The sequence below is a fragment of the Amblyomma americanum genome, chromosome 10 (genome assembly GCF_052857255.1).
Source record: "Amblyomma americanum isolate KBUSLIRL-KWMA chromosome 10, ASM5285725v1, whole genome shotgun sequence".
NCBI classification, from domain to species: Eukaryota; Metazoa; Arthropoda; class Arachnida; order Ixodida; family Ixodidae; genus Amblyomma; species Amblyomma americanum.
In genome coordinates this window covers 70,758,176-70,777,362 of record NC_135506.1, presented here as the reverse complement: position 1 = coordinate 70,777,362, position 19,187 = coordinate 70,758,176, and the positions used below count along the sequence as shown (strand labels likewise).

General features: G+C 44.9%; 1 protein-coding gene across 2 annotated transcripts in view; it reads right to left on the bottom strand.

The window, feature by feature from the left end:
- Positions 1-669: 669 nt before the first annotated feature.
- The window catches only part of LOC144107355 (E3 ubiquitin-protein ligase RNF123-like), a 39,160-nt gene continuing 20,642 nt past the window's right edge, over positions 670-19,187 (bottom strand). For both annotated transcript variants that reach the window (XM_077640343.1, XM_077640344.1), the window contains 12 exons: positions 18,425-18,607; positions 17,561-17,738; positions 16,854-16,928; positions 16,076-16,163; positions 15,810-15,897; positions 14,695-14,788; positions 13,836-13,975; positions 11,761-11,949; positions 11,112-11,272; positions 7,677-7,837; positions 6,323-6,488; positions 670-5,051 (listed from right to left, as the gene is read on the bottom strand). In XM_077640343.1, coding sequence (XP_077496469.1) covers positions 4,952-5,051; positions 6,323-6,488; positions 7,677-7,837; positions 11,112-11,272; positions 11,761-11,949; positions 13,836-13,975; positions 14,695-14,788; positions 15,810-15,897; positions 16,076-16,163; positions 16,854-16,928; positions 17,561-17,738; positions 18,425-18,607 — 1,623 coding nt within the window. In that variant the 3' untranslated portion in view covers positions 670-4,951. The remainder of the gene's footprint in view (positions 5,052-6,322; positions 6,489-7,676; positions 7,838-11,111; positions 11,273-11,760; positions 11,950-13,835; positions 13,976-14,694; positions 14,789-15,809; positions 15,898-16,075; positions 16,164-16,853; positions 16,929-17,560; positions 17,739-18,424; positions 18,608-19,187) is intronic.

Below are 19,187 nucleotides of genomic sequence, written 5' to 3'. Positions count from 1 at the left end.
TGCTCAGTTTAACTACGTTAAAACCCTACCATTTTTTTCAGTGCGTGATACGGTAGCGCTGGTGCTTCTTCGCACATGGCGTCGCATGAGAGGAGACTTCACCACATGTATGGCGAGCACTGGAATAGCGGAAATAAAACGCCAAGTGGACGGAAGCAAAGGAAGAGCGCTTTGGTGCCAGAGCGACAAGACGTCTTCGAAAAAAAAATATCACAAGGCAATCATCATTCTAAACAATGCGATGGCCAATATATGAGCCGCCAATAGCCATCATTGCCGTGGGCTGGCGGTGAAACTCTGAAAATGAAACTATGCTGTTGGACTCTCTCCCTGTATGTCAACACAGGAGCTGCCGTTGCGTGCATGTACATACGTTGGAGGTGCGCGGTAAACAATAACATATGCTGTTCAGGCGAACGAATATACATACGATTGCTTGCCAAGCAGGTTGTACCTCGATAAGGCCCAGCTTGGGAGTCCGTGCGAATTGCCCAATGCCAGCCCCATGGCATCTAAATAAACGAGCTTCCAACGCCATGGACTTACATGGGCGTTTGGCAAGATCCTGGCAACAGTGAATTTTTGAATCAACGGGGGTCAAATTACCGAGTTTGTACTGTATTAGGTGCTAAAAGTTCTAAGCACGATAAAAATGGCACCTCGCAGAAATAGTTTGAGAATACTTTTTATTGTGATCACAAACGGCACTCAAGTGACAGCCACACTACAACATCACAGCAGTGTTGCTGAGGTGAACTGAGTGGTTCCACCGCAACTTTCAGCAAGCCACTGCTGCCACATGGAACACTCAGTGGCGACTGTGGCTGGTACCACAGATGTTAAGGTGCAAGTGGTTTGACGAGCAACGCAGTCGTTTTTTTATTAAGGTGAAAGAAGTTGTGTTCGAGGGCTTAGCGTACTTTGTCGCAGCAAACACCTATGAGTCAGGTTGCTTAATATTTTATGCAACGCAACCTTCGCAATGTGCTACAGAGCATAGGCCAACAAGAACGCCATTTGGATGAGCCCACTGGTATGAACTTCAATACGGCTAGGCTGACCTTTTTCATATGGTTGCTGCATGCCATCATGGTCGTCGCAGAAATGGAATATATGTGCTGTGTGCTTGGCGAGATCTGTCTATTGTGCATTCTATCAACAACTATAGTCTGCGGTCTATACTGAACGTATACTTCGCATAGCTTTCTAAACTCCACAACTAGTCCTGCATACAGCACTTGTGTTTGCACATTAGGAGCAGTTTGGCAACAATTGGTCCGGTGAAAATACTCGGATGTGTTGTGCTCAAGACTGCACACACCCTATGGTTATACCAATGAAAGGTCTAATTGCAAGCTCTCCTCTTGCATTGCTTCTATAAAATGAGCTTTCTCAAATATTTTCTGCTTTCAAAATACACAGCAAGCTGCTGGTTTTGCGTACTGTACCTCTGTCTGCGAGCTAACTATTTACCATCCAATGAACATTCTTCACATGGCCTGTGTAGAATGTGGAGGCACTGCAATGCATCTATGCTGAAGAATTCAACAGGAACTGCACATGCAAAGGCATCCCATAACAATTGTTGATCGAGATGCTGTGTCTATGACTGAAGCAGATAATGCAAGCGTGCCTGGAGATGTAGGGCCCTTCTATGCTCACAGGCCTGATCAGTTATGGTGTTGATCAACGCTGCAAAAGCAAGGTGAACAGCATTAAGTGGCAAAACCTTGACCGGCTCAACTCTCCTTACCGTGAGAACGAGCTGCCGGCCGCATCTATTGTTACCGGGCTAGCAACAGTCGAGGAGCATGGCTCGGAAAAAGTTAATGCTATGACTTTCAGAGCTGGAATCACAGACTGTAGGAGTGTGTGAATAGCCGTTTTTCAGTTCAAAGCTGACACAATAGTAATTTTCTCAGAATAAGTTCGAAGTGAATATTTTGAATACTCCAAGCGCACAAAAAAAAGGTTGAACGGCATAATAAGCATTTTCTAAATCTTATTTTTCTATATGCTCATGAAAAAATACAAGACTACAAATTCTAGCTAACTTCTCTGTGCAAATAACTTATTAAAGTATACTACCACAATTCATAAACAATTGTAACTTTGTTTTATGCGCCCATCTCTAATGCAAATTGTTCTCTTAATATGACTCGGCAAAGAAGCTCCACACTGTGCATGCAATCCTTCAAGGAATCGCTTCCACGCTCTTTCTAACACAGCTGGCGGCCAGTGCAAGGAAATTTCTCTGACAGGTGACCTGCCCGATTATCCCTCAGCAGCTGATCACTTTCATGCCCCGATGTATTGCACGGGGAAAAAGACTAGTGCTTTCAATTGTGGACATAAATGCAACTGTAACTGATGAGGAAGCGAAGCCTGGTCCGTGGACATTGCATCCCGTGTGATAACTGAAAGCACGCTCCTCCTATGTGGATTGCCACTAGAAGGGTTACCACTGTTGAAGCAATTCCTGTCACTTCAGGGAGAATCGTGCTCGGGCAGCGCTGAGATATATTCAGCTTTCATCGACCTTGCGCTTATGTTCCCTCCATGAAGATGCGTGTGCCGGAACTTCAACACAGACTTGGTTTTTTCGAACAAAGTTAATTGGTTTAAAACTTTCAAGGACAACTGTCAGCTCCCAGGTACTGCTACCCAATTAGGGCGCTACCTGAACAATATTTAAACTGAAATCCTTGCCACTCAATGCCATTCACTCTGCCTGCTTGGCGTGAGTATTAGCAGAATGATCCAAGCACAAAGTGCCACAACACACAACGTTCAAGAACATGCGACAATGAAATGGTTTTGCTGGCTAAACTTACAAAGATTTACACATGAACCACAGGTTAACAGAATTCAAAGCAGTAGAAATTTTTGTCAAATAGAACTGGTCTAAATGAACTGAACTAAAAATTGGGAACAATTAATTTGAGCGCTAAACTGGGACTGTATCTGCCTTACTCCTCGAATAATAATTTTTAAAAATCTGCTACTGCAGCGTACGAAATAAATGCTTCTCAGAGGCTTGAATATACTGTTGCACTACACCAAACAGACAAATGCAAAGCAGCACAGGATCTTCATTTCTGCAGTACACTGAACAACAACAATTTTGTTCACTGCGAACTTGCGCCAAGCCCGTAAAGGTTGCTATCAGTTGTAACAATGTCTAGTGCCAATGCACCACTGCTTTCCATACTGTTATGTGTCGCTGTATGACTTAACTCCATCCAAATATTGTTCTCCGCAAAAATTGATTCTCTTGCTCTTTCCGTCTGTGTGGATGATTGGCCGGCAACGAAAGACACATTTATTGGCGAGGAAATTGGATTGAAAATCTTCCTGCCAGTCAATTCGAACTCGTGACGTCCTTGCCAAAAAGGACGGGATGCCACCTTTTGAACTGAACGGTGATGCAGCCTAGACACTCGGATCTGCGCCCCAAAATTGGTGACGACGCATGTCTTTTACTTGCCAAATCGGGTGCTGACGGTGACACCCGTGTTTTGTTTACTTGTGGTCTTTCGTGGCTTATACAAATTCGTTTTCAGTGGGAGTAGTCGTTTCGTGATTAGAATGTGGTACCCCATATCAATTTAGGCCAACTTCGAATTGTGCTCAATGTCCCTTTAAACTTAAAAAAAGAAAACTGGCATGTTTTGCAAGAAGTGAAACAATATCATTGGCAGTTGCCTTTCGCACACAGAATGCACTGTTATGTGTCGTTAGCTAGCTTCAACAACAATTGATGTAGTGTGAAATGACACGTACATGAAGACAACGCACACACATAAGTCGCTGAAGCATGTCTTACCAATTTGCCCAAATGTGTATGCTTAATTAACTAGCATCTAATCATTTTGAATGGAACAATTTCTGAACTGCGCAAGATAGGAAAGAAGCTTCAGCTAAAAAGTTCTAGAAAGTCAAAAGGAATCCAAAATGGAACATCTTTCAAAAAAATCATAGTCCTAGCTGCATGAGGGACCTGTTTTCGTCGTTGATGGAGTGAGTGGCTGTCGTTTGGCGTTATAGTATGTCGTAAGTGGAGAACCTTCTGCATTTATCTTCTGACCAGTAAGAGTATTACCTGGGTGGGCCTGTACCAAGCCTCGTTTTTTTTGCACAATGCATGCGGATGAGACTTGGAGGGATGCCAAATTGCAGCTGTTCCCACATGCTGATTAGAAGCGCAGCCGCGCAAATTTTGATGCACCAAGGCGATGGCAAAAAAGCGAAATCTGCCAGCCACTAATGCTCAAAACAATGCCCACGGCACAGAAATTCTGGATTTTGTATGAAATTAAAGACATCTGCAAAGAAAAACTCATTTATTACTCTTGTTTTCCTGCAAACGCAGCAGCCGGGATCTGTCAAATGACCCCACCCTCTCTCTCTCAGTTTCACATGGCTCTCACAACTCTGCACTTCTCAGTTTCCCTCTGCCTTCAACAGTTGTAGACTTATTTAACCTAACCAACCAGTTGGTTAATCATGGTCCAACCAGCACAAGGCAGCCATCAACAACACTGCGTCACTTTGAAACTTAAACCATATAGCGCTTTTCTGAAAAGCCCATCGCAAGTCACAGGAGGGCACCTCATGTAGGTGGTACACTGCAGTACACATCACACAGTACTATGACCAGAAACGGCAAGAAAACTTGCCAAACAAGGAAAGAACTCAAATAAGCGCACAACAAAAATGAGGGTTGTGCCTCATTTAAAAACACCAACAGCAGAGGTCCTGCACAAGCAGAACGTCTCTCACACTGAGACATCCCCATAGTACTTAAATACTACAACAGTCTTTACAATGACCACTTTCTTCTCCTACTGTACAGTAGTTCACCAGGTGAATAACTCTAGGCAACTCAATTCTGGTGGCAGCGAATGGACGCGTTTGCGGAGTTTAGGGTCCAACGTTGCCACGCTCGCTCTCACTGTGGGGGCAGTGTCCTGCAAGGGTCGAGCTTCTCCACGACGGCCTTGCAGAAAAAGCACTCCTTGCTGTTTGCCAGGTGGGTCAGGATGCAGACACTGCAACATCAGACATGGATGTGCGGACAGAACTGAAATACACGGCAGTTAAAAAAAGAAAAGTTTCTGGTTCGGCATTGCGTCAAAGACAAATTTAAGCAGCAAGCGATTCTAAACACCTCCTCAACCTTCCCTAGTATTTTATCCACTGCAGTTTAGTTATGTCCACCTGAATACAAAGGGAATATTAACAATTTGCTTTACTTCTGAGTGAAACGAGTTCATCGGCTTCACATGTCTACATCAAGTTAGCAATTGCACAACAAACGATGCCAAACAGCAAAAATGAAGTTAGCAATTGCACAACAAACGATGCCAAACAGCAAAAATAAAAATCCAGAGTTGCACAAATTATCTTTCTGCACAAGTTCAGCACGAGTCATTGAACTGAATGAGTCATATAAACTGCTAGCCACAGGATTAAACGTGTACAGGATAGTATGATGATCTTTCGTTAAGCAGCTACAGTGGGTAAAATATATCCAAGAGTGGAAAATAAAATGGCATGTCTCCACCAGCACACAAGTAGTTAATGAACAAGAAAACTGTACCATTAGAAATACACTAGCAGCTGCACTACAGCAGAGGTTCTCATTTAGGTTCAGGGAACCTCAACACCTTTCTAAAGGCACTGTGGAACACTGCATGCAAATAGCCCCTAAAAAAAACCAACCCTGTGTTTGTTTTGATGCAGGCAAAACACAAAAACACCCCTATCATACTGTACAATGTCAGTGCACATTAAAGCTCCCCACCTGGTCCAAATTATATTCCAGAGCCCCCCACTAGGGCACCTCTTTCTCTCTTTCTTCTCCCACTTTCACCTTTATCCCTTCCCCTAGAGCAGTTCTGGTGTCCACCAAAATGTGAGACAATTACACCATTTCCTTTCCTCAAAAAATTTTTTTTTACCAATGATCTGAATCCAGTTATCAATGACTGGCTGTATGGTTATATAGTCATGCAGTCTGCTATATCCCAAAACTGAGAGGGTAACGAAAAAGTGAGTGTTGGGGCATGTATGTGTCCGGGTGCTTGGAGAACCCGGAAGCACTCTATAGTACCGAGTTTGCAGACCCCTGCAATATGGAGCTAGAAGGGCTCATACAATGGCAAACGTAAAATGTTAAAGACACCACAGTACGAAGGAAGGACTACTGATATTACAATTCACAGCTTGAACTGTGCTGTACCGCACTGGCTGCAAGAGCAAGAGAACAACAAGCCTCTCGGACCAAGAAATGGCTGCGGCAGCGAGGACGCGCACTCACTGGCAGGACTGGTGTCCACAGGGCACGAAGCGCACCGAGTTTCCCTGCGCGTAGCAGATGGTGCAGATGTGGTCCTCGTCGAAGGTGACCGGTGGCGGCTGCCGGCTCTGCACCAGCTGCACCAGCTGCCTCGCTTGCTCCACTTCTTCCTCCTTCACCTCTGAGTCTGCGCACACGCAATGCACAGGACAGCATGATGTGGTCATCATCACCATCATCATCAGCGTGGCTACACCCACTGCAGGGCAAAGGCCTCTCCCATGTCTCTCCATATCATGCGGGCGCATGGTATGGTGGCCCGCTACAATTCCGATTAATCTGATGCACCTTCTGTAGTGGCACACAGCAAAAGCGCTATCAAACAAGCACACAAAAAGGCATCAATACACAAGCTGACCACTTGTTTTCCTGCTTTTAGAGTATTCTTAACCGGGAAATAGGGTGACAATAGCATCAACAAGCCTTCCAGGAAAACCAATTCTGTTTTCTCGTACATTGTTGTCCTGATGCCCAAATTCTAGGCATTCAATTACATCGTTCCCTAAGCTTTTCTCACTCTTTTTGGCGGGCGTTATCTCCTGCTTCTTGCCAGCTTCTCTTTTGCACTGCTTCCTTTCCAAGAAGGTTCACGACAAGGTGGCAGCTGCTCACTCGTGTTATGCAACGCCATGCTTGGCGGTGTTTGTATACCAGCGTGTTGTGTCCAAAATAAGCTGAAGGATGGCACCATCTGCTGCAATGCTCAACCAAGAAAGCAGAACTTTGTTGTGAAAAAGGCGGTGGCACCAGTTGTAAACAGAGCTCTGGAACACGTGCCGGGGCATTCTGCTTTTAGAGGCTTATCACCGCAGAGACCAGAGTGCTCACTATGAAAACAAAATATGCAGGAACCATAGCCAAACACATGTATTATCATCGAAAACCAACTACCAAATTAAAACTGGCTGATATTAATTTCTAACCATCTCAAAAAGTGGCGCTACTATCAGTGGGCACACGCACACACACATGCATGCATTCAGTACTCAGACCTTCACAGTGCCACTAGTGAAGACATTTCGGCTGTAGTAGCTAGCCGATCAGTAGCAGCATGTCACCTACAGTACAGAAGCATACAGTAGCTGTCACACTTAACAGTGCAGTGCTTTGAGCACAGCTTAACCTTCAGTGCATGCCAGGTGTCAGACCCAAGTGCACATCAATGAAATCAGCCTCCTTCCCAAAACTAATGGCTACTTTTCACAGCCTCTGCGTCTTCCATGACTGCTAGAAGTGCAGCGTGTACGTTTGCGCAAATGTCGGTAGCAGTTGAACATGGCTGCAAGCCACCGGAAGATGCATTATTTTGACTTACAATTGGCAAGTGAGAAGACCGGCGTGCTGTCGACAGCCTCTGGCTCCTCCGCAGCACCTTCCTGCATCACTAGCGATGTGGGCCCACCACCGAGCAGGAACTCCAGGGATGACAGCTGAAAGCACGGCTCAGCAAGCAACCCGAGAAGGGCTGTTTCACGGCTGCAAATCGCATCAGTGAAGTCCATTAAACAGCGACAGTAATACGCACCTATCCAAGCCACCATGCTAGTGCAAATTTTTCTCTACACTGTGAACACTCAAAGTAGCTTTCAGCATCAACTTTCTCATTTTTAAATCGACTCATTTTTTTTTTTTTTGCGCGTTAGTAACACTCCCAAACCTAAGTGCACAACATTTTAGCACTACATCTCAAGAACTTTTTTATACAATTTTTCTTGTACACGTTGTGAAAAAAGCTGCTGACTCAATAAAGTGTGGTAGAAGACTGGCTAAACCTTCGCTCGATTCCTGAATGAAGACTAAGTGCATTGACTGTCTTAGATTTTTTTTTCCAACACAATTTTTAGCAGTAATTTTTTGTCGTGCAGTTGTCGCAGACCTGTGTAGATTGCAAACAAAATATCACACAAATAGTTTACAATTATTCAAACTCAAAAACTAAGACTCTCATTACACTTAATGCAGTTCTGGGAGTTCAACAACACAAATGGGGCCCGAGTCCTAAAGAAATCGGCTCCGCAAGGTGAGCAACAGCGCAGGAAAGCAGTACAGTATTAAGAAAAAAAAGCATTCAAGTCAAGCACCATGGTTGCTTCTCCAAAGACCCCAGGGGTAGCCCTTGGTGTGGTTTCAAACGAAGCATTGCTTGGCTATCTGGTCTTTCACCTGGTGCACTTTTGATGACTTTTTTCTGCGCATGACATGCTTTTCAACTGCTTGCAGTAAATTTTTTTTGGGTAGCAATGGTACCCTTCCATGACTCCCACTGCACAGTTCCCAACACTGATAAAGCCATTTTCCACAGACTTGCTACCAGTGGAGCTTGAACTGCTCAGTTACGTGTCCACGACGCCCTTCACGATAAGTTCACATACAGCATCCCGTAGAGTGGTTTTCTTGCCATCTATGGCTGCAGGCGGCTTTAGTTTGTGGCTGCCGTAGCAAGGCGCCGTTTTGTATGTCTTTTCAAAGGAGCATTGCTCCATGATCAGTGAAGTTAGAACCCAAAAAAATATAATGCGTTACGAGCAAGCGTCGTTAGTCGACTGCAAGAGCAGATGCTGCGCCATCGACTCTCACACAAACTACATTGGTTGCTGGTAGGGGTGTGCGAATATTGAAATTTTCGAATACGAATCGAATACGAATATGAAGAAAAAATGCCTTCGAATATCGAATATCTGTTCAGTACAAAAGCCGCCGCGGTGGCTGAGTGGTTATGGCGCTCGGCTGCTGGCCCGAAAGACGCGGGTTTGATCCCGGCCGCGGAGATCGAATTCCGATGGAGGCGAAATTCTAGAGGCCCGTGTACTGTGCGATGTCAGTGCACGTTAAAGAACCCCAGGTGGTCGAAATTCCCGGACACCTTCACTACGGCGTCTCTCATAGCCTGAGTCGCTTTGGGATGTTAAAGCTCCATAAACAAAACTAAACTAAACTGTTCAGTACAAAAAAAATTTCAGAAAACGATGAGCAAGTAAACGTTGTTGCCCTTATTTTTTTCAAAATAGTGCATGGTCTTTGCAACTAAAATAAGCAAAACTAGACTGCCTCAGTACTATATAAAAAAACACGATGTGCACAGAAATGTATACTACTTGATTAGACAGCATAACAGTATCCAAACTATAATGAGGTCATGCAAAACAAAATCCATAAAATGACAAGACTGGCAACAAAAAAATAACATGACGACTATTAAACCTCATTCATTCGGAGTTCAAGAGACCGGAAGAAATACCCGGTTCATCTGAAGGCCTCTGTTAATAAAATTGCCCCCCCCACCCCCCCCACCCCCTCCGAAAAAAAAAAAAATGCTGCCGAAAATGCTGAAGATGCAATAAGACCTTATGAGGCTCCTCCATAGCACTAACATCTGTAGCCCGTGACAAGCCACCTGTTTTGGAGTGCTGGAAGGGCAACACAAATGCAAGCAAGGGGCCGGGGAACACACACTGGCGTCGGAGCGGCGAGGTGGTTTTTTAAAAGTAAAAAAGAAATAAGCCGTGCGGACCTGGGATTGGACAATAGGCAAATGCGCGGGCCGACATTTGAAGTTGCCGCGGGGCAGCGATGAAGCTCAGAAACCGAAACTACGCAGCTAGGCTATTTTTTTACCCTAGCGACAGAGGCCTTTCGATTATTGCCACGCCTGCCGTTACGCCCGCTGAAGAGGTGTGCAGGTTACAGTGCACCATGCAATATGCGAGATTTTAACAGGATCGCTTGCCCTATTGTGACTACTCGACGCGCCCCTTCAGGAGGCTCCCGCAGCATTCCGCAAGTAGGCTTTCCCGCATAGCGTAGTTTACAAAACGGGATGGCGGAAGTCATGCTCGGAGAGTTATGAAGGCGACAGGGCGCATTCTTCGTATGTGGGCATTAAATATGTAACGTATTACCGAAGGATTAAAAAAGCGCGATTTCGCGTTGCGATTGCTCGAAGTGGGCCGTCGGCCATCTTGTTCGCAGCACGGGTGATATGTGGGAAAGCCCACTTGGGGAAATTCTCACGATTTGAAACCTTGCGGCGTCGGGATGCGGTCGGTCCGCGTGATAAACGGCGGAGAAGGAAGGAGATAGGACCTCTGTATTGTTTTCCTGCAATTTTTAACTCGATTATCGGCTAATTTGCCCAGATATTGTCGTTTTGCCACGGTCGAATTTATGAAAGTATGCGCAGTATATGATCGCTGGAGACTATTCGGGAATATTCGGAAATTCACGAATATCAATTTTCGAATACGAATACGAATCGAACATCAAACATATTCGATTCGTATTCGAAATTTCGAATATTCGCATACACCTAGTTGCTGGGGATAACCGCGGAGGAGACCAATGCCAACACAGGCAGTCACGTGATGAGACCTGGAAAATTTTACTTTTTTGTGCATTTGTTTCTGAGCATGGAATTGAGATGTGGCTCCAGTTTTGAAGATGAAGAAGCAAGCTTTCCGCTGAACCAAACATAGTGCTGCTCGGTTGCGGTGCCACAAAAATACAGAAATATTTTTAAAATGCCTATTTCTCGACCATTTCACAATATACAGCACCACTACGGCTGATAAAACAAATTTTCTGGAATACTTCAGGGTAGATTTCAGCCACGAAACTTCCTGACAGCATGGAAAACAAGTCATACAAGCGAGTGCATCTATTTCTAGAAAACCGGCTTCTAGAGAGCCACATACCCCCCTTAAGAAATATTGAGTGTCCACAGTGCACACACCACAAAAGGCAATAGCCTCACCTTTCTACAGACCCCTTGAGCAGGAGCGCAACCAAGATGCCCGTCACAGCAGCGACGATGGGGAAGTGGTCGATGGCTTCCAGACCCGCCACATCCATACCGACGACCAGATCAAAACAGCCGCACCGTGATGTGACCCGATTCAAGATGTGGCTCAACACCTGTGTGGACAGAACCAACAGGGTCCCTCTTGCAAGAGATGTTCGTCCATTTGGTGAGGTTTTGTGTACTTAAGACATGCTTGATAATTCATGCAGTGCCGCCTAGGCCTCAGTGACTCTCTCAACCATCCTATACTCAGCCAGAAGTGATACCCACTGCCCTGTGTCTCAAGCAAGCACTTCAGCAGTTTTAAGAAAGTGAAAAGTTCCATGCAGTTATCAACTACAGCAAGACAAAAAGATACGAAACAGACAAAAAGCTAAGTGACCACGCATATCCACATGTGTGGCTTTCCTTTTACGCACGTATGTATGCCTGAAATTGGAAAATGCATCTCGTAGTGCTACTGCACTAAAAGAAGCAAACCTTAAGAGCCACACTCTTGAGACGCTCCATATTAGTAAACCCATGTTTCAGCACATAAAACCTGAAGCAATTCCAAAGCATCAAGCAACAATGCCATGTACGTGACAGCTGTTTATCATACCTGGAAGATGCGGGCCAGCAAGAGTTCAGAGTGGGGCCTTGCTGGATTTGTGACAAGGCTCGGAGCGACATTGACAACCATCTCGAGAACACGAAGCAGGCCCAACGACAGGTCAAAGCAGGTGGCGCAGATCTTCAGCTGCTGCGAGTTGATGAACACCCGCTCGGGTCGGCTCTGAGCATTCTGAATCTGCATGGGAAGGCAGAAAAGGAAAGGCGAACTAATGCTTCAAGCCAAAGCATGCGCTGGGCACGGTTGTTGACATATATCAGTCACGCCATCACCACTGACAGAAACATCCGGGGAATGTAGCCTCGTATGTTCAAAGCATAGAGCAGCAAATGTAATACAAAGTACTTATACTTTTCTTGGCAGCTGGATACAGCCGTGATGAAATGGTAGCCAGCTAGAATGCAACCATGTTTACCGTCATGAGGGAATGCTCCCAACAGGCCCAATCTCTCCTCTCTTCCCTTTGATAGGACCCTTGTTGCCTTTGTTGTACTGCCTGGTACTGGCAGGCTTAAATTGATGAACCACATTGCTTCCACAAGCTTTTCCTCATTCCTGTTGTTTACTTTTTAGTCAGACTTGTTGCATGGCACTCATTTTCCTAATTCCTGTCACTAAAAAAACTGCCATCCATGCTTTTTAGTCCATGCACATGCCTACACTCCAGAGCAACTTTTTCTGTCAACGGAATGCTGAAACATATATACTACATATATAGCATATTGTCAGTATTTGTTATTTAAGGTGTATTTCTAACACAACTGCCAAGTTTCAACAATGAAAGTAAGGAAAAAAGTTTTCTTGATTACAAAGAATTTACTAAAAACGGCTAGTTACGAGAACCTTCAATAGATGGCGCCAGCTCCTCCGGCGACAGAATGACATTACTGCGGGCAGAGCAGCGCACCACGCGGCCAAGTGCACTGTCATGCGGACAAACTATCTGGCAGAATAACATATTGCAAAGGCTCTGACTTAGTTGCCTTCCCTTCATGGCCAAGGAAAGCTGTTGCCATATGTATTAAAAACAGAAGGAACCTAGCATTTTCTTTTCTTGAAATTAAACAGCACTACATATTTAGACAACTAAACAGAAAGACATAACAGGACGTCTGCTGGTCTGTCATGTCTTTCTGAGTATTTGTCTGAATATGTAGCCCTGTTTAATTTCAAGAAAACGATATGCATCACGAACCAGCCTCGCAACGTGTTTTATTAAGGAGCCCCGCAAAACCAGCTTTCTAAACGTTTTGCATGCAAACAAAGCTCGGTATAGCCCTCATTATGACATTTCCTCCACCATAAACCCAGCATCTGCATTCAGCTCTGCCTAGCAGTCCTGATGACATGATCCCTTTCACAATGCAACAGCGAACTGCATCCCTGCTCTAGTTCCGAGACATTTCAATCCCCTTTCAAATGTGTGCTCCAAGGCCCCAAGAGATTCAGATAATTTTTATGAAAGACACATGGTGCATAGTTTTCACATGAAACAAAATGGCACGCCTTTGCTCTGTATGAAAGGGGCCTTGGAGGTGAAAGCCGTCATCCGAGCCCCTTGATGCCGAAAAAGCTAACCTTAGACAAGTGGCAATCACAGCAAAAAAAAAAGGACGCAAATGACAGAGAAAACAACCGGTTTGTAATGTTTTAAAAACATTTTGCACATTCACAAGAAAGCATGCATGCTTGGTTCCACTTTTCAAGCAACCGTAGTAAATTTTCATGCTTTAAACTTACGACAGCATGAATCCACACCACCAACAGTGAGCGTCCGCAGAAGGTGGTGGGACATACCGTACAAATGCAATCACCTCTGACCACAGAAGCTAACACATAGCAGACAAACAATCGACGGTCTACTCTCAGTAGTTAAAGCTCAAAGGACTGAAAATCTGTTCACATTATTCAGAGTTAAGAGAAGCCTTTTTATTTTTACACAACACACTTTTGTGCTGACAAGACCAAGCTCTCACCAATGACAAATTGTGTAAAGCAAGTGGTTCTAAAAAATTTCATACACTTCAGTGTGCGTGCAGAACTTGGGAGAATTAAGTGTTTACCTCCTGAAGCATGCTGATGAACTGCGAAAAGGACCAGTTGAGCTGAGTCAGTACGCTGCCCAGGAAAGCTGCCGCCGGCTCTGGGTGGTCTTCCAGCCAGCGTCCAATGTGGTTCTGGAAGAACACACTCGGACAGGGTGCTGCCGCCAGTGCAGGGACAGAAGAATTATAAAGCCACGATTAACCACATTCAACTTAGCCACATACAACCACATCTCCTACAAGGTGTGCAATCAACTGTGGTCCCAGTTAGACTTAGTAATGTGGCACCATGAATGCTATGACTATACGCGGTGCATCTGAGCAAGTATCATGGACAAAGTGCATTATAAGTTATGCCTACTCTTCCTCAGTGAAAAATGCTCTTTCTTTCACTTAGCAAAGAGTGCCACAACTACAAGACCAGTTAATGCATTCCAACACCATGACGGATCAGTTTTTCCCACACACCAGCCATATTCCAGTGCTCGAGGCAAACACGTGGTGACAAGGTCATATTTTGTTCTGAGCGGTACGTGTATCAAGAACGTTGCCAAAAATGCTGTTGATTATGTGCAATATAGAAAAATCTTTAAACTTGAAAGAACCCCAAAAGCAACAAAGCAGTACATTTCCAGGTAGTGCTTTGTTACAGAGATCAAGCAATTTCATAGAAGCCAGCAAAACAATGCAAGCTCATTCTACTGCTGGTAGGTATGGCAGCGCAAGAGCAGTAAACGTAGCCTATTTCATCCACCTTTACAGTGGCAACACCGAATGTCATGCATAATACAACATGTCTGAAAATGCGCCCTTTTAATTCTTGAGAAGAAACTAAAGACACAACTACACGTGTGTGTCATGTCAGTCGGCTTCTCACCAGGGTGGTTGGGCAAGGTTGACTCCACGGGCCTGGAGGCCATTCTTTCAACCAGGTGAGGAGCCACAGTGTAACGGAAGGCATATCCACAACCCTGGAGTGACAGAGAGGGAAAAAAAAAATCGCATTCACTCTTTCCTGTAACTAGCCAACTTGCAAAAACAGCACAATATACGAAGCCAGTTAATCAAATAACTAGTTTGGGATATCTGAAAGAAAAACACAGAATAGACGAAGCAACGGACCAGTCGAATTCAATAAATAAGCCAAGATATGGGCAAGCACAGAGTATTCCAACAGTCCTTGAAACATGGCTAAACGGGGATCTACTTGATGGACTTGACGCACGTGCTCTATACACAGATCGGGTGCCATGTGACTTACGGCACTGAATCTTGCTCTGCATGAACCTCCAGAAGAAAATGCGCCTTCATCATGCAGCACTGGCTCCACTTCATGTAAACAACAGCATAAGCCAAAGCCATGTCGTAACACATACCGTCGAAAGTAGAGTACTGGACAGCTCCTGCCATAGCTCAGTTGGTAGAGCATCGCACACGACATACAGAGGTTGTGGGCTGAGATCCCGCTTGGGGCATGTGGTTGTTTTTTCTTCTACCTTCTAATAAATTATCTTTCAGGTAAACAAAGGTTACACTACAAATTTCCCATTGATCAAAGCCACAATATAAAAAGAGAAACATTTCCCAACGCATTCCGCAGTTTCAGTGACTGTTTGCTTTCTTCATATAGCCACGTATTCAGTTCACAAAGATCTTCTATTACTTAACCATCAGGTCGCATATGAAGTAGCCCATAAGAACTGCCTTGCAGTCAGCACCTTTGTAGGCTACTGTAGTCCAGAAGTGATACTCTCAATGCAGCATTTAAAAAGATTCTTCAGAAGGGTTAACTTTTCCTGCACCATAGAACAGCATCTACGTGCAGAGGGTTAGTTAAATAGCACTGTCTTGAACTGCTGCCTCCTTTTCAGGTTTTCATTTTGGGCCCACAACTGGCCGTCAACTCTGGCCTCTATTTACTGCTACCAAAAAAAAGTTGCGTGCACCAAGGCACAAATCACAGAGTCGTGAGCAGCAGTGAGGACAACATACCTTCCACAGCCTCATGAGTATCCAGTTTGTCTGAGCCCACGGCCGGTTCCGGTAAGGCTGTAGCAAGGCCTGGATCAGCGCCAGGGAGCTAAAAGCACGAGACAACAAATGCGCTGTGAGCAAAAGCTCAGTTCTCTCGTTGACAGAGTCTGAAACGTTATAATTTCTTTTCTGATGTGGCCTTAACAAAGTAATATTTAATAAAAAAAAAGTGCAGAAAGCAGCAACAGTTCTTGGCAGCACAGCCAAGGTGACGCAGCACTTGCCTCTTGGTTGGCATGCACTCCAGCGCCCTGACGGTGGACGGAGGGCACACATGGGCAGCCAGGGCTCGAAGCAGGGCATCCTTCACGTCTTTGGGTGCAAAGAGGAAAGCCAAACACACAAACAGAGAGTGGGTTTTTGATCACAGAATACAGAGGGAGCGACAACGACGAACATTATGAACCCACACAGCATGACAAATAAGTGTGATCAACAAAAGTTCAGTCAAGGCATCTGTGTGGCTTCATTTCCACGGGCACACAGCACTACCTTTAGCGAGGTGCTACTTGACATCAAGAGTAGCTAGTAACTAATTTTGTACAAAACATTAAGCAGAAGAAAAGTGGAGCAGCTCATGACACTTCTGTGTCCCTCTCATGATCTAGACAGAAATGTGCAAAAAGGAATTTAGTCGCCAACAGGGCAACACCTGTGAGCCTTTGCACTGTTCTCTGTCGTATCATGACAACAGAGTTTTGCTCACTCCCCACACCGGAGGATCATGAGACCATGCCATGTTTGCGTGATCACGGAGCAACATGAAAGTGTACTAGGCGCCTTTTACAATTAAAGCCACAGCTGGCAGTAACAGATGATGATATGTTTGATATGACTGACCCTGATGCACAGGAACCTTTAGAACCACATGTCAATCCTGCCGCAGCTACTCCTTACAGCAGAAAGACAAGTCTGAAACATCTATTACCAGTGCTCCTTTCAAAATAAGAGAATATAAGAAGGGCAGAGCAGCATTTAGCTGCATTCTCTGCTTCTACTCACCTGGATTGACAACTCGGCGATCAGCAAAGTGCTCGGCCAAGAATGTGCTATACCGCACTAAGACATGGTAGTGGCCTATTTGGGGAAAAAAAAAATCAAGGCAAAATAAGCACTAATACCTTCATCAAGATCACCTTACAGATTATAAGTACAAGTATCAGTGTTTGCTGCCCTCTCTTTTGCATGTTGTTCATGTAGCGCCTTGTTTGAAAATTGGCATGCAGGAACAACTAGTAGGGCAACGTAAGTTACTTATGCAACTTTCTTGTAACAAATTTGTTGTACGCTACTAAAAGCATCACCTTTAAATTCCTTTCTAATATAATGACATAAAATAGGCAACCCCGCACTACAGGCCTTCAAGCACCCATTTTGATGCTACTGCTTCCTTGTATGAGAGGCTTTTTCTCTCTAGTCACAAATACCGAGGACTAGAAGACACAGGGGTAGACCAAATGCTGTGCATGCAACATAGTTGATGCCTGACCAAACTTCCTCACCTGACAAAGCACTTTCAAATGCACAGTTCATCGCCACCTTTGCATGGAAGAGTGGCCAATGCCTGTGCCTCATTCTCAGAGTTGTAATAAAAGCCATCCTGATATACCAGAAGCCACAAAACACTTCAAAATATCAAAAACTTCGAAGAAAATTCCGGTCGCCAAAAGGTGTCCACATGGTGACATCTTGCTAACGGTAAAGCTTACCTGGGATGTCGCTCAGCAGGCAGGTAGGCGGAAAGTGGAAGCTCAGTGCTGTCAGCAGCTTGATGCAAGCCTCGATGTAGTATTCTGGGACAAAGCAGAACTCTACGCCAGCAGTCGAGGCTTCCTCCAGCGTCTTCAACACAACACCCAGCAGCCAGTAGATGTCATTTTGCTTCTCCTGCACACAAGAACAGGTGACATTCGTTACCATTGTAGTCCCCGTTACAGAGAACACAAATACGAGAGCATTACTGCAAAAATACGGCAACCTCGAGAATTATCTGCTCTGCTTTGATCATCAGTCAGCTGAGTGATTACAGGTAGTTGCAATGTACTTTAGGCACTATGGATTCTTGAACATGTGCACAGTGTCCTGTGTGATCTTCGTATTTTGATAGCTATCTTTCCATTACAGTGTGGTGAATGTTAAACCGTTGTTTCACACACCTGCTCTGAATTTAGTAAAGTTATTTTTAAATGTCTTTTTTAAAACGATTGCTATTATTGTTGTCGTCGTTTCCATCATTTGCTTTTACTGCGGTATGCGGAGGAAATGAATACGAAGGAAAGAAAGGCTGTTCTGTCACCTTTCTCAACTGGCTAGTCATGGCAGTGATAAAACTGGCCCACTGAACTATCACTGTCTTAATATATATAGTCTAAGAGAAATCTACAACCCCTGATCAAAGCAAAACCTGGTTAGAGGCACCATTTCTTGCTGCAGAGAGTAATGGTACACAACAAAGATGGAATGGACGCTCACTCTGCAGCGACAAAGCAAACTGTGAAAACCTCCGTACCCCAGCCCACCGGCCCTACACAGCATGCAGGTATACACATTCAAGATTTCCCACAGACACACACCCTTGAGAAGACGACAATCGAGAGCCAGGCAACGTGGCGAGCCTGTTCCGCCAACGTGTCACCAAAGACCAGCTCCACTTTGCTGAGTGCCTCGGTGACGTCCTTCTCACCCCAGGCACTGTTCCTCCTGACCTCCTGCACAGCCCTCAGGTAGTCCCGCATGCTGTCCTTCACAGCATTCATCTGCACACAAGAGACAGGGCAAAGGGGAAATTGTGGCAGCTCACTTCAGAAAAAGGAATCTGACCAGTGAAATCTGGAATGAATCATCAATGCATCTGGATTTCGAAGTCCTGCAATCACTTTTATCATCACGATATGGATTCTACATAAATATACTTCATGTCAAAAGTTTTTATAACAGACAAGCCACAAAAAGCCAGTATCCTCTCAAGGATTTGACTTCTAGCCTAGAAAAGTGGTAGACTTTTAACATAGTTAAACCAAGTAGATGTGCGAAAGCATGTGTTATTCTATGCCTCTTCTTTCTGGCGTCTGCATGTGAACACAACCGCGTTTCTCACTCTTCATCTTCTAACTCTCTCTCTACTCGACGGCAGCTAGCACGACGACCTCCTCTCATTAGCTACAGTTGGCACAAAGCTCCTCTGAACTTACCTGCACTTCCTCCCATTGGCTACAGCTTGTTTGACACTCCTCCGAACTAACACGACCTTACCCGAGTTACTCAGAGGCTTCACACAAGACTCTTGGTTCACCCGCGTTAAGTAGTGCTTTTGCACTGAACTAAGAGGTCCATTGT